General features: G+C 57.1%; 1 protein-coding gene across 4 annotated transcripts in view; it reads left to right on the forward strand.

Annotated features, from left to right (window-relative positions):
* The window catches only part of ARHGAP23 (Rho GTPase activating protein 23), a 126,368-nt gene that overhangs the window by 62,621 nt on the left and 36,641 nt on the right, over positions 1 to 27,106 (forward strand). For all 4 annotated transcript variants that reach the window (XM_074940898.1, XM_074940897.1, XM_074940894.1 and 1 more), the window contains exons 2-6: positions 6,466 to 6,645; positions 17,697 to 17,721; positions 20,771 to 20,863; positions 22,782 to 22,860; positions 25,077 to 25,131. In XM_074940898.1, the coding sequence (XP_074796999.1) occupies positions 6,466 to 6,645; positions 17,697 to 17,721; positions 20,771 to 20,863; positions 22,782 to 22,860; positions 25,077 to 25,131 (432 nt within the window). The remainder of the gene's footprint in view (positions 1 to 6,465; positions 6,646 to 17,696; positions 17,722 to 20,770; positions 20,864 to 22,781; positions 22,861 to 25,076; positions 25,132 to 27,106) is intronic.

Raw genomic sequence — 27,106 nt, forward strand, 5'->3', positions numbered from 1 at the left:
GTATTGTGCGCCTCTGGCATTGTCCGCTGGAGGATCCCAGAGAGGTTCCCACCCGCTAGTGAATCAAGCCTCACGACCCCGTCTCCCTGTGATGGAGTATCGATGCCTCTTCCCGTGTTACAGATGGGGAAACTGAGGCACGGAGCTGGGAATGGAACTGAAGGCGAAGATTGTCAAAGCCACCTCAGGGATTTGGATGCTCAATTCCCAGTCATTTGATCGAGGACTGGGCAGGCAAACCCCTTGGGCAATTTGAAAACCGCAGCTGAGATCTCCTGAGGTCGGCTGCTGTGCTTTAGCTACTGTGCAGACTTCCCTGCCTGCCCCGCCCCGCCGAGGAACCTCCTGGACATTTGTACCCCTGTAGGACATAGAGACACAGGTCGAGGCCCCACGGGCGGGACGCTCCCTTCCCCGGCGAGCCTCCGGTTGCTGGGATTGTCTCCCCTGGGCACGCTGAAGGGAGGAGAGCGCTGGGAATAGGGGCCGAGCCAGCCCCCTCTGGGAGGGCGAGATGGACCCGTCACGACTCAGCGTCTCTTTCTTCCGCCTCTGGCCTCTCTGCCTTGGGGAGACTCGGGCAGTGCCAGGTGCTCGCACGCAGTCACTTTATTCAATAGGCTTCTGCCCTTCATGCTTTGCTCCCGCCCCCCTGGCAGCGCCAGGCCCATCTTCTCTAGGGCGCCACCTGCGCCCGCCAGATCGGAGCATTTGCATTTCCCCCCCCGGGTTACCGTTGGCAGATCAGCCGTGTGTTCTGGGGCGCCGCGGGGGCGAGACGGGAGTCCCTTCGGGCCCTGTCTGATGATGCTTTGTTTCAGGGGTGTCCTGGGGGGCAGATTTGGCTTGGCTTATGCAGCAGCGGGAGCGCACAGATGCGGCCTGATCAGATGTTTGGCTTTTTCCGACTGGTTGAACACGCCAGAGCAGAAGGATGCCTGGGAGGGATTTTCAGGCAGGAAGGGTCTCTAGAGGTGGGCTTGATCAGGAGCCACTTCAGCAACCTGCTGCTGCCTCCCCACATCCTTCTCCTTTAATCTCTAGTTCTTTTTTTCCCTTTCTGCGTTTCCCTTCCTGGCCTTCCTCCTTTTCTTTCCCTGGTCACTGTCTGTCTGTTTCACACCAGTCAAACGCTCCCGGCCCGCTGGAACCGAGAGGGTGCCCTGGATGCTCACCCCAGCAGCGCTGCCCTCCGATAACCCCTCCTGTCTCCCACTTCCTGCATTTTTGTTGCTGTTGTGACAAGAGCGAGTCCAGGAGGAATCTGGGTTTGCTGCCGCTCTGGGGCTGTTTTTCCCTTTCGAGCGCTGACCCTGGGTGTTACAACCCCTCAGCGCAGCTGGGTTAGGCCTGCGTGATGTGCCCTGCTGTGTGTGGTCGAGTGTCCCGCGTCCCTTTGTGCTGCACCCCAGGCCCCCCTCTGGCTCCTGGCACAATCAACCCCACCAGGCTCTACGCAAGAAGGAACGGTCAGTATCCAGCTGTTTGTCACGTGGCTTGGCTTGCCCTGGCCGATCTCGGCTCGCTGCGCTGGCACAGTGCGGGCTTGGAGGGTGCCGGATGGCTGGCACGGGGGGCTATTTAGAGAGTTGTCAGGGGCTTAATCTCACAAGCCGGCCTGAGCCGAAGGAAGGCTCTGTGTTGCGAATGGCTGATAAGCGTGAAGCGCTCTTCCGGAAAGGGAGAGCGTGGAAAGCCCTTTGTGCCCTGGATAGATTGCTTGGATCTCTGTTGGGACTGGGAGTCCCGTGGGGGGCAGGAGGCAGGCTGGCTCAGCGCGATTAAAATCTGCATCTCCCGCCTAATGGGGCTCTCTGTCTCAGAGCGACAGCCTTAGGGGACGTGGCGGCCTTGTCTGAACTGGGCAGTCCAGCCGGCAGGGAAGCCATCCTGAGGCAGACGGCGCACAATAAAGCCAGACACTAAGGCACAATTTGCACCCAGCGCAGCTTCTTCCTGCTTGGAGTCGGGCTCAGTTGTGTGGCTTTGCCTGTCCGCACTTGGGTTCATGCTGGCCGGAAGAGAGCGAATCCTCCGTGCAGGCAAAGCCTGGGTGAAGGCATGAGACTAGCTCAGATCCATTCTCTTGGGCACAGGGTTCTGGTCTGGGTTTGTCCCTGCAAATGTCCCAGATTAAACAGCTTCAAGCCAAGGAGGCGACATGCGATTCCCTCAGCATTGAGAGCAGGGCTGGGAGTGTAGGCCTCTGCAGCCCGAGATGTCCCTCTGGCTATGGAATTGCCAAGTCCTGGTATATGATAATACTGTGCTCTTCTGTTCTGCCTCTTGGCTGGGGCTCTCCTTGTCCTTTAAAACATCCTGTTTATTCAGGCTCGCCTCTCCCCTGCAAGGAAGCTGTGTGATCACCCCTCCCCCCATTTACAGGTTGGGAAACTGAGGCACAAAGCGGTGAAGTGAATTGTCTGAGGTGATAAAGGGAGTCTGATCCAGGCACTAGAGCTGAACCCAGATATCCTGAGTCCTAGCTGTATCCACCAGGCCAGCCTTCCTCTAGAACCATGATTCTTATCTCCTTCCAGTCCACTCCCTCCCAGCTGCCGACCTCTGTTCCAGTCATTACAAATCTTCCCCTTTTCCTCCTGTCGGTTTTCCTCCTCCATGCCCCCATAATGTTTCACCCCTTCTGCTGTTCGGCACTGACATAAATATAAAGGGAAGGGTAACCACCTTTCTGTATATAGTGCTATAAAATCCCTCCTGGCCAGAGGCAAAACCCTTTCACCTGTAAAGGGTTAAGAAGCTAAAGTAACCTTGCTGGCACCTGACCCAAAATGACCAATGAGGGACAAGATACTTTCAAATCTGGAGTGGGGGGGGAACAAAGGGTCTGTCTGTCTGTGTGATGCTTTTGCCGGGAACAGATCAGAAATGCAAGCCTTCCAACTCCTGTTAAATTAGTAAGTAATCTAGCTAGAAAATGCAGTAGATTTTCTTTTGTTTAATGGCTGGTAAAATAAGCTGTGCTGTAAGGAATGTATATTCCTGTTTTTGTGTCTTTTTGTAACTTAAGGTTTTGCCTAGAGGGATTCTCTATGTTTTGAATCTGATTACCCTGTAAGGTATTTACCATCCTGATTTTACAGAGGTGATTCTTTTACTTTTTCTTCAATTAAAATTCTTCTTTTAAGAACCTGATTGATTTTTCATTGTTCTTAAGATCCAAGGGTTTGGGTCTGTGTTCACCTGTACCAATTGGTGAGGATTCTTATCAAGCCTTCCCCAGGAAAGGGGGTGTAGGGCTTGGGGGGATATTTTGGGGAAAGACGTCTCCAAGTGGTCTCTTTCCCTGTTCTTTGTTTAACACGCTTGGTGGTGGCAGCATACAGTTCAAGGACAAGGCAAAGTTTGTACCTTGGGGAAGTTTTTAACCTAAGCTGGTAAGAATAGGCTTAGGGGGTCTTTCATGCAGGTCCCCACATCTGTACCCTAGAGTTCAGAGTGGGGAAGGAACCTTGACAGGCACCGATCCCATTTTGCTGCCACATTCGGACATATCCTGCGACATGGCTTGAGCCTGTCAGCCGGGTCTAACAGCCCCGAGTCCCCGCCAGCCTCCCGCTTGCGCAGCCGTTCGCACCAGGGCAAATTTGCACTCCCTTTGCACAGGTTTAACAACAAAAACAATACTGCCTAGCTCTTACATAACACTGTACGAAGGAGGGCAGAATCCTTATCCCTGTTTTACAGGGATTGAAAGTCAATGGGAGGGAGGCTCCTAAATCACTTAGGGAGCTTTATGATAATTTTATCCCATCTCTTTATTTTGTGCGTGTCTCTCTTAGGGGTTGGGGGAAGAGCAATAAAATCATCTCGCAGATGGAAAAGGGGAACGCGGCTGGAGTGGAATTACTGCCACATTTATCTGTCTCACAAACCCTGCCAATACATATTTCATAACCAGAACAATCACATCACCCGGTTCTCCTTGCTAGATCTCGGAGCACATCACTACCTGTAATGGATTTATCTTCATGATACCCCAGGGTGGCAGGGCAGTGCTGTTGTTCCCACTTTCTCTGTGCCTCGGTTTCCCTACCTGCGAAATGGGGTAAATGCTACTGACCTCCTTTGTGAAGTGCTTTGAGATCTACTGATGAAAAGCACTTAGAAAGAGTCAGGGTTTATTATTCATTGTAAGAGGCAAGGGCGGGGAGCTAATATATTTTATTGGACCAACTTCTGTTGGGGGAAGGGACAGGCTTTTGAGGTACACGGAGCTCTTCCTCGGGTCTGGAGAAGATAACCAGAGCATCCAAGCTAAATGTAAGGTAGGACAGATTAAGTATGTGGGGTTCACGCACATGCTGTAGGAGACCCCTTAAAATGGAGTGGTCAATTATGTGTTAGCAGGCAGCCGGGTGTGTTACCTGGTGTGATGAGCCAGAAAACCAGAGTCTCTGTTGAGTCCGTGGTTTTGAGTGGCTGGAGGAGTTATGAATTGACATTTTCTGGCAGCCCCAGGACACTTACGAGGCCCTGAAGCAGCTGTTGGGCCTCTGTGCCCGTTGGCGCATGCAGATGGGAGATTTCAGTGGCCCGTCGTATTGTCCGCAGTTGGAAATGGCCTTGGAGTGTTCTGGTTTATTCCAGTCCTGCAGAGCTCCCAGTCAGGTCCCGTGAATGGGTTGCAGGATCGGGCCTGTCATTGGAACAGCTTTGTGGGGATGGGAGGGTTGGGAAGAGGCCTCCCCCTAGGAGGGATCCATTGGCCAACGGCCACAAATGCCGCAGGGACGGGTATGCCCTGTAATCTCGTTGAGCCACGTGACGTGCGGCGAGGCACCATAGAACCAAAAGAGCCTGGGTCCAAGCTGGGGCCCAAAGGTGAAGCATGTCTCTAAAGTACAGCGTGTCGTGTTGCAAAGCTCGGGGAGCAGGAAGGCGGGGCGGCTGGCAGGGAGCCCCAGGGCCTGCAGATTACACACACTCCGCATTCCTTTGGTTGGCTGATTGAACAGGGCAGCTCCAGCTGGGCTGCGGCATGTCTGCATCCCACACCCTGCCGGGGAGACGCTGCCATGAGACTTGGTGTTCGGTCTGCTGCAGGCAGCCAGGCTGCGCTCGGCTTTCTCAGTGGCTCAGATGTCCAACCGATAAGAGCGTCTCCCTGCGTGTCTGGTGACCCAGCTGAAAATCCAGCAGCCACCAGCTGGGAGCCACTGATTGTCCAATCTGGGCGTTGTTCAGAATCTGCCCGCTGCCATCAGGCGGTAGCACCGTGTAGCGCCTGCAGGGGAGGCCCCTGCCCCGTGGCTTTATTGGGGAGGTGGCCAGGAGGAGGTGGCTGCAGAGGACAGAAGGAGGTGGCTGTTGGCCTGCAGGAAGGGAAGGAGGAACCGGGGACTGCTGAGCCCCAGGCCCTGGGAAGTGAGATCTGCTCCAGGAAGTGTTGCGTGCCAGTGCCCACAATGATACCCGCCCCCTGCCCCCTCTCTTTCTGGAAAAGGTTTTCACACCCTCCAGCCAAGTGCCTCTCGGAGAGGCCTCGTCCCTGCTCCACCCATGCTCCAGTTATCACCAGGGATGTAATTGGAAGGGGCTTTTTTTTTTCATGCTGCCCCTGCCCTGGCAGTTCCCAACCCTGCGGCCTTCCCGGGCTCCAGCATGCTGCCTTTGGCCTTCCTCAGCTGCATCCCCCTCCTCATGCTGCTCCGGCGGTTCCCCATTCGCTCCGGGATCCAGTTCAAAAGCCCCTGCCTTGTTTGACGCTCGGTCCAGCCAGCCACGCAGCACTAGTCTCGCTCTGTCCCCCACTCCGTCAATCTCCGCCCGCTGGCCTCATCTCCCTCCAGCTTCACACAAGCTCCCGGCAGCAGGTGCAAGAGCCTTCTCCAGCGCAGCTCCTGCCAGCTGGGAAAGTGTGTACACGCCAGTTGGGTCACTTCAGAGATACCGGTCTCGTTACCATAGTAGACCCCTGCCTACGGTAGATCCCTTTGTTGATCAAGGTCCTTCTGCCAGTGTAGCTATTCCTGTGTGGGAAGGGGAATGGAGAAATTTACAGACAGGAATTTCTATTGGGACGTGGAAACTTTTTAACTGTGCCCAGGAGCAGTTCAGGGTAGGAAATGTAGACTGTTTTCCTGGGACAGGGACAGTCGTTTTGCTCTCGGCCTGTGTAGTGCCTGGCACAACGAGGCCCTGATCTTGGATTGGTGTTACCATAACGCCAACATGCATCACAGTAATGAATGAGCCTTTGCCTTCCAGTAGCCCCCAGAGGCCCAGCTGCGATTGGGGCCCCGCAGTGTCAGGCGCTGCAGATAGAGGTGAAATGAATTAACCCAGATCACCCAGCAGGCTGGTGACCTGAGTACCAGCCCAGTGCCGTAACCACCAGCCTGTCCTTCCTTTTGCTGGGGCTGGCAGGGAGGGCTAGGAGGGAAGTATACAATAATCCAAGTGGAGATCTGCCTTAACCCCTTTCTTCTTGCCCCCCGACAGCCGACGCTGGGCCGGAGAGATGGGACCTCTCCGAATGACAACGCCCCCCTGGAGGAGCCCTTCCCCTGGGTGGGGCCGAAGACGGTGCTGCTGCGGAAGAGCTCGCAGGGGGGGTTCGGCTTCACCCTCCGACATTTCATCGTCTACCCCCCAGAGTCGGCGGTGCATTCCGATGTCAAGGTAGCACTGCCTGCCTCTCCTCCCTGGCTCCGTCAGCCTGGGGGTGTGTGTCCATTTGGCAGGGGCTGGTCCCCTGCCAGGAGGACCCCTCCCTCTGCTGAGTTCAGTGATAGCGTTATTTGAGGGGGGGTTGGGAGGAGTGGGGAGAGGGCAGCTGTTTTGGGTCCCCAGGACAGCCTGGATGTTGATCCCTATGGTATTCCCCAGGGTGACTCGTGGGTGAACTTTACCGGGGTCCCCAAAGGGGAAACAACCCAAAGAAGCCAATTTCCCTGGCTCCCTCCCAGCTGTTATATGGTAGTGACCTCCCTTCAAATTCTCCCTGCTTAAGAAGTCATTGGTTCCCTCCCTCCCCCAAGCCTGTGCTGGGCCGGGGTCTGACTACCTGATCGTGATCCCTCCTGGAAATCTCTGAGTCTGCAATCCGACGCACTCAGCTCATGGTGGTCTCTGGATCCGGTGTGAACGGTCCACAGCGCTGCCTTCCCTCTGACCCATGGAGCATCCTGACTCTCTTGCTCAGACTGTCCATTGCCTTGGCTTGCATCTCTGCCATGTGCTTTGAATTCTGCATATTTCCACTGGGGACAGGTGCCCCATGGTCCCCCAGTTTCTTTGCCCTTCCACCCCTCTTAAAACAAAACCCTTGAAATTCCATCCCTCTCTGTCCCAGGCACCATCACTCCAGAGTGGCTGGTTCCCCCTTCTCTCCCATGGTTCAGTCACCCACCCCGCACTGCCCTCCATGGACGCTCGCCAGCATCGCCCCCGGTTTAAATACCTGCAGCGGCCTTGCATCATGGTGACCTCCCTCTGGCCAAGGTGGGCACTGGATGAGCCTGGCCTTGGCTGTAGGCAGACACGCCTCCTCCCTGGGGCTCCCACCGGCAGGATGCTCTTCTCTGGCTACAGCCAGCTGGTGGCAGAGAAGATGGCCCCTGACGGTCCAGGGAAGGAAAGCTGGCTTAGATTTCCCCGTACTGTTTGTTCTTTGGTTGTGGAGAGGAAGGGCAAATGGAGGCGAATGAATCCATTCCAGGCCTGGCGAGAACCGGGGTGTCTGGCCAGTGAATGGGGCCACAGCTGAAGGAGAAGCCCCCCACCGCAGCTCTCCACCACTAAACGCTACCGTCTTAACGAGAAACCGACGGCTCTGAGCAGCCCCCAGCCCTGCAAACCCACCCCTGCCCGGCGCCTGTGCCCAGATGCTCTGCGGGTTTTGCCATAGAATGGAGTGAAATAAATTCCGTAGCTGCTGAAGTTGCTACTGTGGAGCCCATGCCAGATACACAGTCAGCTGCCTCAGGACCATTGACCCAGAGGATTTGCCTCCTACTCGACTGGGGCATTGGCCCATCGGGTCTGGTATCTTTCCTCCAAGAGAGGCCAATGCATGTTGCTTTTGCAGTATCCCGTACTGTGCAATGCCAAGTAGGGGGGAATTCCTTCCTGTTCACTGCCGCCGGCAGATGCCTCCCTGAAGCCTGGCATTGCCTACCCGTGTCAGAGAGAATAACCACACGACCGTCTCCAGCGCGGCTGTTTGACTCCCTGACCCGCTACGGCCTGGAATTGCTTTGTGTTTGCTCCTCTCTGAGCAGAGCATAGAATCATAGAATCATAGAATATCAGGGTTGGAAGGGACCCCAGAAGGTCATCTAGTCCAACCCCCTGCTCGAAGCAGGACCAATTCCCAGTTAAATCATCCCAGCCAGGGCTTTGTCAAGCCTGACCTTAAAAACCTCTAAGGAAGGAGATTCTACCACCTCCATAGGTAACGCATTCCAGTGTTTCACCACCCTCTTAGTGAAAAAGTTTTTCCTAATATCCAATCTAAACCTCCCCCATTGCAACTTGAGACCATTACTCCTCGTTCTGTCATCTGCTACCATTGAGAACAGTCTAGAGCCATCCTCTTTGGAACCCCCTTTCAGGTAGTTGAAAGCAGCTATCAAATCCCCCCTCATTCTTCTCTTCTGCAGACTAAACAATCCCAGCTCCCTCAGCCTCTCCTCATAAGTCATGTGCTCTAGACCCCTAATCATTTTTGTTGCCCTTTGCTGGACTCTCTCCAATTTATCCACATCCTTCTTGTAGTGTGGGGCCCAAAACTGGACACAGTACTCCAGATGAGGCCTCACCAGTGTCGAATAGAGGGGAACGATCACATCCCTCGATCTGCTCGCTATGCCCCTACTTATACATCCCAAAATGCCATTGGCCTTCTTGGCAACAAGGGCACACTGTTGACTCATATCCAGCTTCTCGTCCACTGTCACCCCTAGGTCCTTTTCCGCAGAACTGCTGCCTAGCCATTCGGTCCCTAGTCTGTAGCGGTGCATTGGATTCTTCCATCCTAAGTGCAGGACCCTGCACTTATCCTTATTGAACCTCATCAGATTTCTTTTGGCCCAATCCTCCAATTTGTCTAGGTCCTTCTGTATCCTATCCCTCCCCTCCAGCGTATCTACCACTCCTCCCAGTTTAGTATCATCTGCAAATTTGCTGAGAGTGCAATCCACACCATCCTCCAGATCATTTATGAAGATATTGAACAAAACTGGCCCCAGGACCGACCCCTGGGGCACTCCACTTGACACCGGCTGGGGCACTGCTTGTTGGCCTGGCACCTGTGGCAGCACGGATGTGGATGGGGGCCTTTGCTTACCTCCCCAGATGTACCACGGCCAAACGCCTGGTATGTGGGGCGATCCCAGCGACGGGGGCTGGCTTGCTCTTGCGATCGGTATCAAGAAGGCTGCTGCAGAGCTGGGTGTGCGGGAGCCTGGGGGAGGCTGTGTTTCCATAACTGGGGAGTGTCGCATAGCCCAGCTGGGGAGCCTGGTGTAGGAAGTGCAGCCTTGGGGCTGCCCCCATCAGCTTCCTCATTCAGGGTTCTGGACCCTCTCCCATAGCTGTGCAGCTCGCCCCCAGGGATGCATCCCAGAATCCTGTGCTCCTGTCCCCAGAACGGGGAGTTGCGGTAGGGCTTTGACTCTGCTTGTAACTCAGCTGTGTGGAGAGGTAGGGAGCCGGGGAGCATCCCAGCCCCCTGCAGCCCACCCAGCTGCTGGAGCCCCCCGGGTTCAGGCTGAGAACTGCACCTTCGGCACACAGTTTAACCCCTTCACCGCTGAACAGCAGGCTAGACAGGCGCAGCTGATGGGCTCCCTTGAAATGGTCCGAGGGACGTGGCCCGCCCTGATGTTCCCTAGCAGGGCGCATACGCAGCAGCAAGGGGCGATTAAAGCAACCAGCTGGGGCAGGTGATCTGGACTCTTCGCCCGACACAATTCTTGCAAAATAACTCCCGAGTTTCAGGGGAATATTAGTTCGGTTGGGGCCCAATGAGTTCTGCCCATGGAGCGTGGCGGTGTCTGAAACCGTACGGTGGGGAGAGCAGGAGTATCCAGCCCCCTGCCTTGGAAGGGATCCCCTGCTTGATTCCTAGATTTGCCTTCTTGGTCCCTGGGGGGACAGAGCGGGGGGATGGCGGTGCCACTGATTGCTGCAGGCTCGTGGCTTGGGGAGGAAGAAGAGGTTTCAGTGGCAGAAAGTCACAGCAACGCTGGAGCTGCCAAAGCAAAAGCTCCTGAGTCTGCTCTGGTGCCCAGGGCCTGCTGGCTCAAGGGACGCTATCGCCCCTTCTCAGTTGCGCAACGCATCCGTGAGAGAAACGATTCCTTTCGGACCCGGCGCCCCCTGCGCGCCTCCCCTCCCTCCCCAAGCAGGGAGCAGCCTCTGCCCTGCAGCAGGAGGATTTGTTGGAACATTTTTTGACCTGACTCCTTAGCTTTGTACAGCTGCCTCTGTTTGTTGTTGGGTGCCCGTAAATCCCCCTGTGCAAATCCCGCTGCACTGTTTGCTTTGCTGAGCGCCGGTGGCGACGAATTCCACAGGTTTGCTACATGCTGCCTCCGGCAGATTGACTGGTAGCAAATTTACAGCTTTTCAAATTTACTGCCTGTCAGGTGGAGGAGCTCCTTGCTTTGCTGTGGCAGAATCAAGAGAAATGGTGGCTGGTTTCTTAGTTAACCAGTCGTTATCTATAAATCATCTCCCACCCAGCTCCTCTCTAACCGAAATAGTACAAGCCTTTTTTATCTCCCCTCTGGGACCTCTTAACAATCCAACCTGTAAAACCCCAGGGACCACTCAATTCTACTTGGACTGCTCCTGAAAGGTATTTGTGTAAAGAGGAAGGATGATCTTATGGGTCAGTTCCTGCCTCTGCCACTGACTCCCTGGTGACCATGGGTAAGTCATTTAATCTCAGCCTGCATTCTCCAGCCAGTACCACGGAGGAAGGAAAGATTATTTCCCACCTTCTCTCTTGCCTGCTTAGATGAAAAGCTCTCATTGGAAGGAACTGTCTCTTGCTGCATGTGTGGACCCTCTTCCGCCCCTGCCCTGAGCTCGGTTGGGGCCACTAGCCTCCACTATAGTTAATAACATGTAGAATACATACCTAGCTTGCGCATGAAGGTATTTACAGCTTTGGCGTGCAAGCCAGGAGGCCGCATGGCCATGTGCCCAGTTGCACATAGGGCACGCTGTGGTTTTCACACATAGTTTTGCAGCCACTCCAGGTCCTGGAGTTCATTTTGTGTTCTACACAGGACCTGGCTCAGATTGCCCCTCTCTGCTCTGTCCTCGGTTCGACGGCCACCCTCCGCCCCACAGTGGCTGCATTTCGCTGGCGCTGTAGGGTAGGTACATGCCCTGAAATCTGCCCGAAGAACCCGCTCCAACGGCTGACCTGATTGGGTGAAGGTGGAGTGGGACGGTACCTCCCTGTGTTTGGAGCAATCCCTTAGAACTGGAGATTGCCTTACAAGGGCAGCTGGTAAAATACTCCAGGATCTTTCAGGGTGAACATGTGCCAAGTGGGAATTTCATTGGCTGGAGACGTGAGACCCTTTGGGGTGAAGAGCATTTAATGACAAGGCTCATCTGGGGAAGGGGAGGTACACACGGGGCTTCATCATGGCTGCTCAGGACCGGTTCCTTCGCTAAGTCATTTCCTCCCCTGGCCACCCAACTTGTTTTGGGAATCAAACAGCATTTTGTCTCCAGGTGGCCTTTGATCTTTCCACCACGTGTTTGCAGACATTTAAACATCTGACAATAGCACCCAGCTGTTAGCCCCTTTCCCCGTCCTGGCTCATGATGGATGAGGGGAGCCCTGACGGCAGCATCTGGAGTCGTCTGACATTGAGACGTGTCCCTCGGCTGCGTCGTAGCATGTGGGAACGTGTGGCAGCGAGGCAGGACTGCGGTACCTCAGCACCAAATCCTGGAGCCTCCAGCATGGAGACCTGGCTCTCCAACCTCTGCTGTGCGCAGGACTGTGACACGGCTGCCCAAAGCACAGGGCCCAGGAACCCCCTCGGCTGTATCCCAGCCCAGGACCTCTGCTCGGGCATGCAGCATCCAGAAACTCTGACTCCGAGCCCTGGCTGCATTCTCCGTGCTGCATCCCGGGAGCTGTTCAGAAATCCCTTCCCCGGACACAGGCCTGCTTTTTTCCAGCTGTGTGACAGGGCTCCAACGTGGGCCTGATTCCTGTCTGCCTTTCCCCGAGGCAGCCTGGTGCAGGGCTGGCAACATAAGTGTGACGAGACCACCCGATAACTCCCTTCCGCGTGGGACTGTGGCCCGGCTGCTTTCCCCTCCAGCCCCTTTCCCAGCACCGCCAAGCTGTTCCAGAGAGCGGTGGGGATGCCAGGCACCGAGGCGCCTGTCCCGAGCAACCCCCAACCCCAGCACTGTTTGCTGGCCGCAGTTTCTTTCAGATTCAGCGTCTGGCCTGGAACTGCTGACCAGGCGGGACTCAGCATCACGGCCGGAGCCAGCGCTCTCGGGTTCCACCAGCCGAGCCTTTGTCTGGGTCACTTTGGAAAGGAAAAGCAGGTTTCTGCCAGGCCTGTTCAAAGGCTGCCTGGGGTCTGGAATTGCTTGGATTCTCTCCTCGTCTCTTCTGTGCAGTGTCCTTCAGACAAAGGGGGACCTGTCTTGGAGGGTCCAGCGACCCCTGGGGCACTCCGTCCTTAGAGGTTTTTAAGGCCCGGCTTGACAAAGCCCTGGCTGGGACGATTTAGTTCAGGTTGGTTCTGTTTTGAGCAGGGGGTTGGACTAGATGAACTTCTGGGGTCCCTTCCAACCCTGATCTTCTATGATTCCATGCAGCCCCTCTGCCTGACTCTGTAGTGCTCCCAAGGTTCCCCCACCTCTGGGAGGGCTTATCCGGCTCTCTGAGCACCTCTGAGTCGCTAGTGGGGTTATCCTCGCCGTGCCCTGTGCTAGCCTCATTGTCCAGCTGGGGGAGTGAGCCACAGGGTAGACTAAGTGACTTGCCCAGGAACAGAACTCAGGTCTCCTGAGTCCCTGCCCAGTGCCTGGTCCACTCGATCATCCTCCCTACTTTTTGCACAACCCTGGAGATCTCACTTTTGCCTCCCCTCCCACACGCGGGTGCCATGGAGCCCCCCCTCCCCCCGCCCTGCCACTTTCCTGCCCACACTAAAAATATAAGTGACCCCAACTGTGCAAAATAGCCCAAGCACCCAATCTCCTTGCCCACCACCCCTGGGTGCCAATTGGTGCAAAAGGGTGGGTATTTTACTCGCCTGTAAGTAACACCAATGACACCTCTCCTACTCTCCCTGGGTGAGCAGATCCTTTTCCAGGCTGCTGTAACCTGCTCCCACCCATCCAGAAACCTCCATCCGGCCTCCTTTCTGCCTCTGCATTTCTTGAAGCATTACAGGGCTCCCCGGCCTTGCTGTATAGCTTCCCACAGGCTCCCGGGAGGGAGGCATGATCCTGTCTAGGGCAGGTGCAGAACAATGCCAGAGGATGTTGTGAAGGCCAAGAGTATAACAGGATTCAAAAAAGAACTAGATAAGTTCCTGGAGGATAGGTCCATCAATGGCTATTAGCCAGGATAGGCAGGGATGGTGTCCCTAGCCTCTGTTTGCCAGGAGCTGGGAACGGGCGATGGGATGGATCACTTGATGATTCCCTCTTCTGTTCATTCCCTCTGGGGCACCTGGCATTGGCCACTGTTGGGAGACTGGGCTAGATGGCCCTTTGGTCTGACCCAGTCTGGCCGTTCTTATGTAATGAGAGAAGGGCCAAGTGATGAGCCAGGATCGGGAAGCACCCAAGATCCCCGGGCATGGGAGCCCGAGTTAGCCCTGCAAAGAGCAGGAGGGAGCTTTGCACCCCGGGATCAAGGCCATGAATTGGGGGCTGGTGCTTGGCAGAGGGACCGGTGAATTGATCAGGGATGCTCCAGGCGTAGGGTCCCCCCAGTGGTGCTCGGAACAAAGGGCAGTTATTCCTGGGATCAGAACAGGTTTGGAAAGCAGCAAGGCAGGGAGCGGAAGTGCAGCGTGGGAGCCGGGCCCCAGGCCAGATCTCAGGGGGCAAGTTTCGGTGGAGCTGACTCAGCTGGGAGTCAGACAGGAGCTCTGCATTCCACGTAGCGCCGGGGTCACACCTTTCTGTGCCGTGGGGGAGCCAAACCCACACACCCCCTGGGTTGCCTTGCTTGGCACAGGAGCCAGGGCAGGCTGGAGGGGAGGGGAGAAGCAGGGTGGGGCTGCGGAGGAGGAAGCCTTGGGCTAAAGGGAACTTCCCCATCCCACTCCCTTCCTGTGGCCCCACCGTAGCTGCGGGTGTATGTATCCTGCGCCACTCGCCAGCTTCGCTACTTTGGCTGTGCAATTTGGGGAGGGAGCCGCCACCGCAGTGACACCATCCAGCGGGGCTTGGAAAAACTCCTCCCCCGCAGGTTCAAGGGGGCTGCTCCTCCTTCCTGCTCCCCACCCATGTGCAATCGCAGGTCTCTCCTAGCGCCGAGAGTCCTCCGGGGCGTGTCCAGGCTCCCCTGCCTGGAGGCTGAGCAGTCTGTGCCCCCCCAGCCGAGCGGGGATCCCAAAGGGGGACCTACCTGCCCTGGTCGCAGGCTGCATGTCCTGATGGGGCCCTGCCCCCCACTTCCCTGCTTTCCATTGGCCCGGAGCAGCGGGTTAACCTGAGGCATCCTGGTATGTGACCCCAGCTCATGCCCTCCAGGCAACCTCGAAAGTGACATTCAGGGGAGCCGAGCGGAGCTGGAGTCTAAGGAGTCTCAGGTGTACCTTGGAGCATCCCCCCAGTGACTGGGACCAGCTGGGGTCAAGCCATGATCAGAAACATCAGCTCTGAGTTCGGAGGTATCCCCCCCTCCCCAAAGCTCATCCCCACGTCAGTCCCCCATGGGGGACAGGAACTCTCCCAAAATCCAGACGCCTCCTTCGCTCCCCTTCCCAGCTCCAGATCTTGTCAGCTTGCATCGTGCCATAAATAATGCAGCACCGTGAAGACGGCCCCTCCGGCCGAAACCGGCATGTGGTCTCCCACAATTCGCTCTGGATAATAATGACAGCGCTAAATATAGCCACGCTCGTGGCTCGGGACTGCCCTCCTGAGAGCATCACCGGAGCGGCGCTTCCATAGTGGGGAGACTTTCAGCCCCCCGCGGCGGGGTGCTCCCCTTTCTTCTGCCAGCCCCTCTGTTGGCGTGGATGCTGTGCCTGGTGATTAGAGTGGCACCATCAGCTTTCTTCTGAGCCGCGCGGCAAGGTTTTGGCCCTGGTAACCAGGGTCGCTGCCTCCAGATCGCCCCCTTATGGCACGGGGCGGCCCTGCAGCACCCAGCCCTCAGTTTCCCTTCTCGGGTCATCACAAGAACTCCGCAACCCAAAATATTTCATCACAAGGTTCCACTTCTGGCGTTTTGAGTCCTGGCAACAACGTCTCCCCCCGCTGCACATTGGAAAAAATAACCCCAACTATACTGTGACAATGTGACCCAGCAGGGAGAGGGGAGTGTTGACCTGGGAATGTGCCCTGGGGATGGGAGACCTGAGAGCCTGTCACCTGAGCCAGGAGGGGGAGGGGGAGGGGGAGGTAACACCTCTGCCCAGGAATGTGAAGAGAGGCTGCAGGAGGGAGCCTGCTGGGCAGGGGTTTAGTTTCAGTTCGGGGCTGGGTGGAGGAACACAGGGAACCCCAGGGCTGGGGTCTAAGCTCCCTGCTCCCCCAGAAGGACTTGACTGAGGGGTCCTGGGTGTACCCACAAGCTCTGTTTTGGACTGTGTTCCTGTTGTCCAATAAACCTTCTGTTTTACTGGCTGGCTGAGAGTCTCAGTGAATCCCAGGAAGAGGGGTGCAGGGCCTGGACTCCCCCACACTCCGTGACATATACATACAGTATTTAGCTACAACTAGTCAGGAGAAAGATCTTGGAGTCATGGTGGATAGTTCTGTGAAGACATCCACGCAGTGTGCAGCGGCCGTCAAAAAAGCAAACGGGATGTTAGGAATCGTTAAAAAGGGATAGAGAATAAGACGGAGAATATCTTATTGCCCTTATATAAATCCATGGTACGCCCACATCTTGAATACTGCGTACAGATGTGGTCCCCTCATCTCAAAAAAGATACACTGGCATTAGAAAAGTTTCAGAAAAGGGCAACTAAAATGATTAGGGGTTTGGAACGGGTCCCATATGAGGAGAGATTAAAGAGGCTAGGACTTTTCAGCTTGGAAAAGAGGAGACTAAGGGGGGGATATGATAGAGGTCTATAAAATCATGAGTGGTGTGGAGAAAGTGAAAAAGGAAAAGTTATTTACTTGTTCCCGTAATATAAGAACTAGGGGCCACCAAATGAAATTAATGGGCAGCAGGTTTCAAACAAATAAAAGGAAGTTCTTCTTCACTCAGCGCACAGTCAATCTGTGGAACTCATTGCCTTAGGAGGTTGTGAAGGTTAGGACTATAACAGGGTTTAAAAGAGAACTGGATAAATTCATGGAGGCTAAGTCCATTAACGGCTATTAGTCAGGATGGGTAAGGAATGGTGTCCCTAGCGTCTGTTTGTCAGAGGGTGGAGATGGATGGCAGGAGAGAGATCACTGATCGTTACCTGTTAGGTTCACTCCCTCTGGGGCACCTGGCATTGGCCACTGTCAGCAGACAGGACGCTGGGCTGGATGGACCTTTGGTCTGACCCAGTCTGGCCGCTCTTGTGTTCTTATGTGAGCCTGAGTCAGGTGGTCCATGCCGCGGGCCTTTTACAGCCGTGTAGACGTAGACGTAGTCTTGGGGTCTCCTGCAGGAGCCGTCTTGCTTTCTGCCGCCATCTGCTGCCTTCCTCCTGGTCCTTCCCAGCCCACGACGGTGCCTTGATTGGCCCGGGCGGCTCTGTCCCCCATTGCCTCTGCTCCAGACCCAGCCAATCTTAGGGGGGTTTGAATTGGCAGCTTCTGTTTCCCTCCAGCAGTGCCAGCTGCCCACAGCATCCCACAGTGCTCGCCCCAATCGCCCCTCCTGACACAGGCTCCTGTTGTGGGGTGAGAGGATTTACCCTTGGGGCTGGGGAACAGCTTTACGTTCCACTCAGGGGCCAGCAGAGGCTGCTCAAGGGATGCCTGATCATGGTGCCCCGCCCCACAACTCCTGGAGCTGCACTGACCACTATGGGAGAGAGGAGGTTGCAGCTTCATTCTCCAGCCAGGGCCCTGGGTGAGTGGAGCCCACCGCCCGGTGGCCCCAGGGGGCTGTGATTGTTTCTTCTGGGGAGCAGGCGTGTGGGAGCCGAGATTTGCCCCCCCTCCCGCTGTATGAATGCATCAGGGTTTCCTCTGAAGCGTTGACGCTCTCCCCTTGGATAATCCCCCATGGCAGGAAGCTGGGATGGCCATTATACAGTCACTGAGAGGGAGAATAAACCCCTCCTCTCCCCTCCCCTGTTGAGCTGGATCCTGTGTCAAGAGTTCTCTGGGCAGTCCGGGCGGCAGAGGGAGGATAAGAAGGCGCCGGGTCACTTTGCTGGTATTTCAGTGCCCCAAAGGTTACCCATGTTCCCTGCCCACTGAGCTGATGCCAGGTTCCCCCCCTTCTCGTTAATCAACCGTCACGGGGATCTGTCCCTCTCCCGACTCCTCCAAAGCCTCCGTGGCTCAGCTGTGACACTGGTGTCTCTCTCTTCCCTGTGCAGGAGGAAGAGAATGGAAACCGAGGAGGTAAGCATCCATCTCTGGCACCCAGCCGCTTGTCTCGCCTGTGCGTGTGCGTGTGCGCCCGTGTGGCCAGACACTGTATGGATGTCCGGGTGTGAAAGGGAGCTGATTGGTGCTCTGGCCTGCTTCACAGCCCAGCCCAGACTCAGTACCTCCCTGCCAGGGAAGTGATTGCAGACGATGGTGGTTTGTGAAATGCACCAGGCTGCCGAGCAGCAGATCAGTGTAGCAGCAGGCCAGCCGGGCAGGGAGGGGGGATCTTTCCATCACAGATGAAGTTACCCAGCTCCCCTAGGCGTGAATGGCCACTCGGCTGAAATAACAGCCCGAAACCTAGACCTGAGGTGAACCGGCTCAGCGTCCGAGTGGCAGCTCTGTCGCACTCGGAGATGGGCAAGCTGGGTGCCCCCAACACCAAGGGGGGGCTGCGCTGCCTGGTGGGGCGATCTCAGGCCGTGCAGGAGGAAGCGCGTGTAGAGATGCCCCCTAACATCCCAGCCATCCGGGGGTATCTGTCCCCTTCCCCCGCTTGCTAGCGGTTGGTTGCATTATTCATCCCTAAATCCATTAGCTGATGCCCCATTGGCAATACCTAGATCTGCAGCTTGGGCACTTCCCCACGTCTCCGCCCCTAGCTAGGACCTTCCTGACTAGATCCCAGAACCAGCTGGTTCTCCCTCCTCTTCCTGGCTGCTTGGTTGCTCTTGGTTGGCTCCGGCTGTGTGCCGGCCGCACACCAGGTGCTCCTGGGAAGGGATAAAGCTTGCCACCTGGCAGGTTTCGGTGCTGTTCATCCCTCCCAGGCTGGGAACTGTGACTTGACCTAGATTTACAGCGAAGGAGCGTTTCCGCACAGGGAGGCTGTGCTAATGCACAGCTCAGGACAAGGTGGGCAGCAGCGTTTTGGTTTGGGGGGATCAGAGGGCGCAAAGCGACTCCCTCAGCCTGCCGGCGGGTGCTTTGGGTGCACATCACGAGCTTTCGCCTTGTTTGTATCTGGATTCAGGCTGCGGTTTCTTGGTGTCTTTCCCCAGCCCAGAGCCCAGCAGCTGCCCTGGGGGTTACAGTGGAAGACAGGCCCTCTGGCTCCCAGCCCCCATTGGGTCTTGTCTGAGACAAGCTCAGTGTCCGAGCAGCGGGCTAGCAGCAGAGAGTCAGGCGCTGCCCTCCCTGGCCACAGCTCTGCCAGTGCTCTCCGATGTGACCAGCAGCCCCTCCTCCAGCCCATCTGCAGCTCTGCTGGTGCTCCCCAGTCGCGGCCTGTGGTCTCCCCTGCTATTCCACTCCTGGGCTCCCCCCATGCACAGCTCTGCAAATACGTCTCAGTCCCAACACCCCAGCCCCCTTCTGCTATTCCTATTCCGGGCACCCCCGAACCCCCACAGCTCTGTCCTCAATCCCAGCCTGCAGCCCCTTCTGCTGCTCTGCTCCTGGGTCTCCCTCGTGTCTCTCCCAAAGCACCTCAATTCTGTTCCTGTCCCGGGCTCTCCCCGTCCTAACCCCTAGCTCTGGGGATGATCCACCTCCATCCTGGCCTACAGGGATGCCCAGCCTGGCAGTGCCCCCCAGCCTGTCCTGCAGCACGCACGCTGTGAGGCCTCTCCCTGCACAGGGATCGCCGGACCTGCAGAGTCACAGGAGGGGGGGATTGTCCTTGTAGACAGATCCCAGACCAAGCTCCGATCAGGGCCCTAGAGGTGTACGAGTGTCCGTGCTTGAGTGGGGTCTGCTGAGGCACAGGGTGGGAGTGGGCGCTTCCGGGAGGGCACCTGGACGCGGGGGGAAGCCGTGACTTCTGCGGCCATGCTTTTGGAAATGACTCGCGCACGGTTACCGAAGCTGCTGTTGGGTTGGCTTTGTGCAGAGGACAGGTCTGAAGCCCAGCACCCGCCTGCGCCTCCAGGCTGGAGTTGAGTTAACCGGATCTGATGCAGTCAGAACGGATAGCCACGTGCCGGGCTTGACGGAGAACTTCCAGTTCTGGCCCCTCGCTCGGCTCCAGCCCTGCGGGGAGGGGACCAGTTGCAGATGAAGCATGTCTGGAGGCTGGGGTAGGGTATGGGGGGTGCCAGGCGATGGAAGCCTGATGCCCTTTGGACCAGGGCCCACACAGGCTACTCCTCAGACACATCCCCTGCCCCTTCCTGCTGTGCCATTCCCTGCCCAGAACCCTGAACCACCCACAGCTTCTTGCTGTGACCCCAATCCCTTGCGGCCAAAGGATTGTGGGATGGGGTGGGTCATGGCAAGAAATCAGGGCCGGTGGTTGGGTCCCAGGTGGGGAGAGGCTGAGAACCACCAATTGAAAAGGGGCTGAAACCTTCCTTCCCTCCTGCCCAGGAGGACCTTGTCCCACCAGGGGTCCAGTGAGGGGGGCACGTGCTTCCCGCTCTCAGATAATGTATGTCACCCTAGGACCAGATTGTTCCTCTGGGTCGTGACGGGACGTGGCCTTCGAAGTCTCTGTTTGCTGGTGTGGAGCTGCAGTGCCAGATCATGCTGGTTGTTTTAATTGTGGTGTGTGTTCTGTGTGGCTCTGGCAGTGCGTGTGTGTAGCCAGTGTGTATGCATGTGAGTGTCCTGTGTGTGTATGACTAGTGTGTGTGTGTATCCTGTGTGTGTGTGTACGTGTGTGCGCGCGCACTCAAGCACATGATACTGTGTGTATGTATCCAGTACACATGAGTGTGTGTGCGTTCATGCATGTAGTTCTCCGTGTGTAGCCAGTACGTACAAGCGTGTGTGTGTATCCAGTGTGTGTGTGCTCATGCATGTAGTTCTGTGTGTGTGTCCAGTGAGCACAAGTGTGCGTGTGTATCTAGTGTGTGTGTGCTCATGCATGTAGTTCTCTGTGTGTGTGTCCAATGAGCACAAGTGTGTGTGTGTATCCAGTGTGTGTGTGCACTCATGCACATAGTTCTATGCGTGCGTGTATCCAGTGTGCAGGCGTGAGTGTGTGAGTATACAGCATGTACCCATCTTTCCTGTGAGGGTCCCCCCCGGTTCCGAGCTCTGGTGTCTGACGCCCTTTCCCTTCCCTTTCCCGGCGCAGGTCCCCAGCGGAGCCGCCTGGAGCCCATGGACACCATCTTTGTGAAGAACGTGAGGGAAGACGGGCCTGCGCACCAGGCCGGCCTCCGCACAGGTGGGGGAGCCCCCCACTGGGTACCACGCACCCCACTGGGTGGGGGCGACCTGAGGGACTGTACTGGGAAAGCCAGTGGCAAAGTGCTCCCGGAGGGGATTGAAATCCAGTGGATGAGGGCTCACATGGGAAACAGACCTGAAAACCCTTCCAGTTAGTTCAAATGTGTGGTAAACAGCTGGGGGAGAACAGGGCTTTGTTAAAGATTCAAATACATGTTCTGGACTGGGGTCTCTAGGGTTACACCCCTTGACATTGCTGGGGTCTCTAGGGTTACAAACAAGCTGGCAGAAAGCAATCTTTAGGCCCAGTCAAGGCACAAATTCAGTGCCTGCCCTGTCTGTCTGCCGGGGCTGTTCCTCCTCAAGGGACAAATCTGGCAGGCGCCTGTCTGCAGAGCGCAGGGCATGAGCTGAATCCCACTGAATACCAGGGGAGGCACGGATGGATGGGGGAGCAGAGAGGGAAAGAGACTGACACTCCGTGTATTAGCAGTGAAGCCATTTCACGCAGAGGGGCTGGAGAAGAGCTTTGATTCCTCCTAACTCCAGCGAGCCCTGCCAGCCTCCCTCCTGCTTGTTGGCCCCGTCTCCGGAGCGCGTCTCAGCGCCGTTCAGCTGGGGGGTGGGAACTGGTGGTGGAGCCAGGGCCAGAGCCAGAATCGCTTCTCAAGCGGTAATTAACTAATGGGAGCGTCCTGGGTGCATGGGATGTGGCTGGGGCTTTCGCTGCAGATCCCCTAACGGGTCCGTAGCGCCTGGCTCAACCCAGATGTCACCTTCTCAATCCCTTCCTGGTGGGGTTGGTGCCTGCCCCTGGGCTGCTCTTCTGTGGCGTGTGCCAGCTGCATAGCCATCCTGTGGTGCCCGGGGGCATGGCCCTGCCAGCTGCCGTCCGTGGGCGGGCTGAAAGGGGAAGCTAACTGCCACGTTAGGGTGAAAATCTCCCCCTCCGCCGAGGGAGTTGGGGAAAAGGGTCTCTCCAGGTCTCTTGGCTCTGAGCGAGCTCGCTGCCTGGAAAGAAGGGGAGTCACCATAGCATGGTTGCAGCAGAGCCTAGGAAACCCCATAAGAGAGCCCCACTGGACAGGCCTCGCTTCAGAGCTCACAGCCTGGGGGAAAACGGCTTTGTCCTTGGGTGACATTTGTCCTTACAACGTCCTGTCCGCCCGAGTGGATCATTCACTCCAGGCTGTGGCTGGGGCAGAGGGAAGGGGCTTTCTCTCTCTCCCCCCCTTGCCCGTTGTTCTCTACTACGACCTCTGAAAGCAGTTGTCTGCTGCCCCCATCAGCTGGTGCCCACACGGAGCAGCGCAGGGGCTGCCACTTTGGGCCCCCAGGTGTCGGTGGCGACAGCAGTAACTGTTCTGCCAGTGCTCAGGGTGGGGATGGCATGTGCCCGGCTAAAAGGATCAGGCAGTAAACCGGAAGGAAGGCGCTGAGTGTTTGTATCCTCTGGGCCAGACGTCAGCTGGCACGAACCTGGGGTGCTCCCTTGTCTTTGAGGGAGCAGTGCCGAGTGAGGCCAGCCGAGGGTCCCGCCCTGCCGTGGCCTCCTGGACCAGCCGCTGAGCGCTCGTTAACATCACCAAGGCACAGGGACAGGGCTGCAAGGGGGACAGTGGGCCGAGGCGGGAGAGCAGCCAGAGAACAAGCCAGCTCTGTGTGTGCAAAGGCTGCCTTCCCGAATGATTTCCAGCGCCATTGCTGGGGACAGCCCCACAGCCCCTCCTCCTGCGAGGTGCCGAGTGCCCCCAGCTCCCACTGACGTCCCGCTTGCTTGGGCCCTTCTTCGGCGGGTAGCGGCAGGCTGGGGGCGATATCGCACGTTGCTGTGGTTACCGCCAGCTGTACTCGCTCCTGGTTGGCTAGCTGCGCCCTCATTCATGTGTGGGCCCCCGGTTATTTTCCCTCTGCAGGAGACCGGCTTGTCAAGGTGAACGGCGAGAGCATCATCGGGAAAACCTACTCCCAGGTCATAGCGCTGATCCAGAACAGGTGAGAGCTGGGATACTCCCCGGATATTGGGTACTCCCCGGGGCGAGACTCCTGGCTGAGACGAAGGGCCCTCCTGGGGTTCAGGCCAAAATGTTCATACTCAAATCCGCCATCCAGGCCCAGATCCTCAAAGGTGCGTGGGCGCCTAACTCCCAGTGGTGCCAGTGCTAATCAGGTGCCTAAATACCTTGGAAGAGCGGGGCCCTAGGCCAAATTTTTCCAAAGTGATGAACGATTTTTGGGTGGCCACCTTGCGACACCCCAAGGGTCCTGATTTGCATGAAGTGCTGAGGTCCTGCCCCAGGAAGGTGGGTCCCCATCGTCAGGCACTTGGGAAAAAGCCGCTTATTTATGTGCCCCAGTATGGATTACCGGCAGGTGCCGGATTGGCTGCCGTTCTCACCCTCTGGCGGGTGTGGGCGCTGCTGCCCATGTAGCCAGGACCCTAGTAGGCAGCTTGATTCCCCGACTCCTTCGCACTAAGATGTTGCCAAAATGGCGGTGTTAGTGACACCTGATGTGACAACGAGCCAGCCAGATTTGGGGCAACCTTGCTCCCCTTCTCGCAGGGGGGTCAGGGCGCGGTTGGAGCAGAAGGGAGTTGCAGCGTTTGTCTGTTCAGCACTGAGTTGATGGATGTGGGAGAATTTCCTACCCCCCTTCGTTCTCACACGCTCCCTCACACACCGAAAAGGGAAGAAAGAAGCCAGTGTGTGTGTGTCTGTCTTTGGAGCTGGGATTTAATTAATGACCTGGATTTGTGTGTGTTGCACTCCGTGTGTAACTACTGATTAGACAGGGGAGATGGAGGGGCAAACCTGACTGCGATAGCTCCTAAGTATAGCACCTGGGGAACGAACCAAATGAAAGTGATCTGGATACGAGCTAAATATAAGATACAGCCCTGGGTGCTAATTGCATTTGGAAAACTACTCAGTGGCCGTCAGCAGGGGAGGGGGAACGGTGGGGGCTACATGCTGTCGACTGGCTCTGAAACGGAAAGGGGATTTCCAGGGGGTTTGTTGCAGTTTCTTGCCTTGGCTTGAGCTTTTCACTAGTTGAGAAAGAAATAAGCAGCCGCTGTCACCAAAGGAAGAGGGAGTGATCCTGTGGCTAGAGCAGGGGATGGGGAACCAGGACTCCTGGGTTCCGGGCCTGGCTCTGCGATGGAGCATGGTCTAATGGTTAGAGCAGGGGTCCGGAGCTAGGACTCCTGGGTTCTCTCCTGGTCTCTGGGAGGGAATGTTAGAGCAGGGGGATTAGGGGTCAGGAATCCCAGCCCTTTTCTTGATGCAAGTTCGCAATGGAGGGCTTGGCAGAGCTGAATTGGGAGGAGGGACTGGAGGAGGGGAGGGGCGAGTGCCTCACGGGGGTGGGGAGGGAGTCGCAGGGAGGGGCACTGCTCAGACTAAGGGAGAGGTGAGGTGGGCTACAGGCGTGGAGGGGACATGGCGCAGCGCATTCCCAGCCCAGGGCTGGATCTGAGAGTGGCTGCTGGCTGTGCGCCCCCACGCAGCTGGCGGCGGGCGGTGGGATGCGTAGCTACACTGTGACAGGTCCTGTCTTTTGCATGTGGCATTAAGACAAAGTCTTTCCTGTCCCTGGGAAGGAAAATGGCCCATCGTGGCGGCTTGACCGCTGTCTCCTCTGGGAGTAACAGCAGCTTCTACTGTCTCCGGCTGCATGTGTGAGCTGCTGCATGGGCCCTGTGCAGCTGGGATCTTCCGGCTCAAACCTTTGGAGTAAAACCTCTGCCCTGCCAATCTCCAGCCTGGTTCTCGTGCACTAGCCCAGGGCCGCAATGCTGCAGATCTGCAGCCTTTAAACAATAAATAAATAAAGCCCAACATCCTTGTTCCTTTGGCGTTAATGCCTACTAATCAGATAACCCCCGCTGGCCGCAGCCAGCCAGGCACTGGGTCAATGGAGATTGCACCCTGGACTTCCACCACCAGAAGCACACACCTCAGTCACTTGAGCTTAGGGGGTAATTCCCAGAGCTGCCTGTCAGTTGCAGGCCTTGCCTCCTTCCCAGCCACTCACATAGCATCAGGTGGGGAGTGCTGTCCTGTGCCCCTGCAACCCACCTCGGCTGCTGAGTCCTGGCATCCAGTTACTGCCCCAGTCTCTGCCTGGCTCGGAGCCTGGAGACGCGGGGAGCTGGCTGCCTGCAGCATCCAGACCCTGACGCTCTTTGCCTTTCCCTCTCTCTGCAGTGACGATGCCTTGGAGCTCTCCATCATGCCCAAAGACGAGGACGTCCTCCAGCTGGTGAGCCTTTTGCTGCTGAACTCTCCCTGGGTTCAGGCCGGTGATGAGCAGGGAGTGCCTTGCCTGGCCCTGCTTTGCCACGCCCTGCGCAGAGCCCTTCCCCTTTACTGGTGGGTGGGGGCTGACCCAGAGCGCCCCTAGCTCAGCAGTGACAGCCGGGGCATTCTTCGGGCAGTGAGGCTGGGCACTGCTGCTCTCCAGGGTATCGGAGCAGATGACAGTCCTGGGGGAGATGGCTTGGGGAGGTGGGCCACATGGGCAACTTGTCAGGAGACCTTAAACCTGCAACTGAGTCACCCTCATCGTTACCCTGCGGAGGGGCAGCCCACAGAGAGAACAGCACCCAGCAGTCAATACTCCTTTGTGTGGCCCTGTTGCATGCTGGGACTTGTAGTCTCCACAGGGACGCTCCCGATTACAAAAAGCAAAGGGACATGTGCTGTGCAGCCGTAGCTTTTTGGGCTGCACGCTGACTTAGCCCGGCTTAAGCCTTAGCTAGCCGGCATTCTGCAAGGCTGCCAGGCACGCGTCATGCCCGAGAGGGTGTGTGTGGCCTCCAAGGGGCTGACGGGACAGTGGGAGGCTGACGTGGGCTGCCAGATCAGTGTGACGAGGCTGATTGTGGGGTTGTGATGGGGGGTTATCTGGGCAAAGCCGACGTCCCCTGCTCCAGCAGATTAGCCGCGGCCATCTGGGCGAGTGGTGTGAACCATGGCACTTAAAATCCCTCGCGCCTGAGCCCCTCCCTCGATTGGGGGTGAGGCTGGTGGAATTTGTGGGGGGGCCTTTAGGGTTCCCTTTAATAGCAGCCCGACGGGATCTCATTTTCTTGGGGCCCCATGCATCAGCAGTTTGGGTGGTGTGTTCTGAATTCAAGACTGGTTGCTGGGGTTGGGGGTTTGCCAGCTCTGAATGCTCCTGACCTGTTCACCCTGGACCCTGTTTGAAATCCATTCCTGTCTCCTGCCCTGTGCTGACTGGCCACCTCCTCTTGCTGCAGGAGTGGGGAGGGATGGAATGAGGGAGGGGCACCCGGGGCGGGGGGTGGGGGGGCAGTGTGCGAGGAGGGAGATGGAATAAAGCCGACCCTGGTTGTAAGTGACAGATCATTGGGTGTTGGGCCGGGGTCGGTTGCCATGACATGGTTGTTGGGGGGTGGGATGGTGGTAGGAGCAGCCCGGATCACCCTGCAGAGAAGAGGCACAAGTCTAGCAGTGCGGGGAATGAGCTGGGGGGGCGGCTTGTCTAGGGATGTGGTGGCTTCGCCTTCGCTCCGACACCCTCCGTGAAGATGGGGGATGTTTCTGGGAGACAAGTTCTAGGGCCGCCCTCGGGTGGTCGGGCTGGGTGTAGGAATCTCTGGGCAGGGTTCCGTGGGATGCGGCAGGTCAGACTAGACGCTCCGTCGCCCGGGTGGGTGGGGTGATCTGTGTTAAAGGAGCGGAGCTAGCCCTGGCAGAGCCGGGGGGCTACTCTGTCACCCAGGGAATGGAGGAGGGGGACACAGTCATCTGAGCCCCCTGACCCCACGGCCTGGCGTGCGGAGCCTGTTGCTGCCAGGGCATGAAGCAGCCCCAGGCCACCAAGGTGTGATTGACGCAGGACCCTCCCCCTCTTCCCCACTCTGGGATGCTGGCTAGAGTTTTTCTCCTTGGGCAAGGAAGATCCTCAGTTCTGTCCGCATCCCTTGGAAGCTTGGGTGTCAGCAGTACGCTGGTGAGGAGAGGGGCGTGTGGGGGGCAGAGGTCTTGTGATCCACCCGCCCTGAGGCCATACAAAGCGAGGGGGAAACCCCAAACGTACCCAGGGCCCCAGAGAGTCACAGGCTACTCTAGAGCCCCAGGCTGGGTATTCCCAGTGCGTCTGCAGTAATGGGACAGATCATCCCTTAGGTAATGGCAGGGAAGTCCCTGGGTTCCAAACCCTCCTGCTGCAGGGCCTTCACAGCCGCTAGCCGCTGGGGTCAGGAAGGAAG

This window comes from Natator depressus, chromosome 27 (assembly GCF_965152275.1).
Source record: "Natator depressus isolate rNatDep1 chromosome 27, rNatDep2.hap1, whole genome shotgun sequence".
In the NCBI taxonomy this organism is placed as follows: Eukaryota; Metazoa; Chordata; order Testudines; family Cheloniidae; genus Natator; species Natator depressus.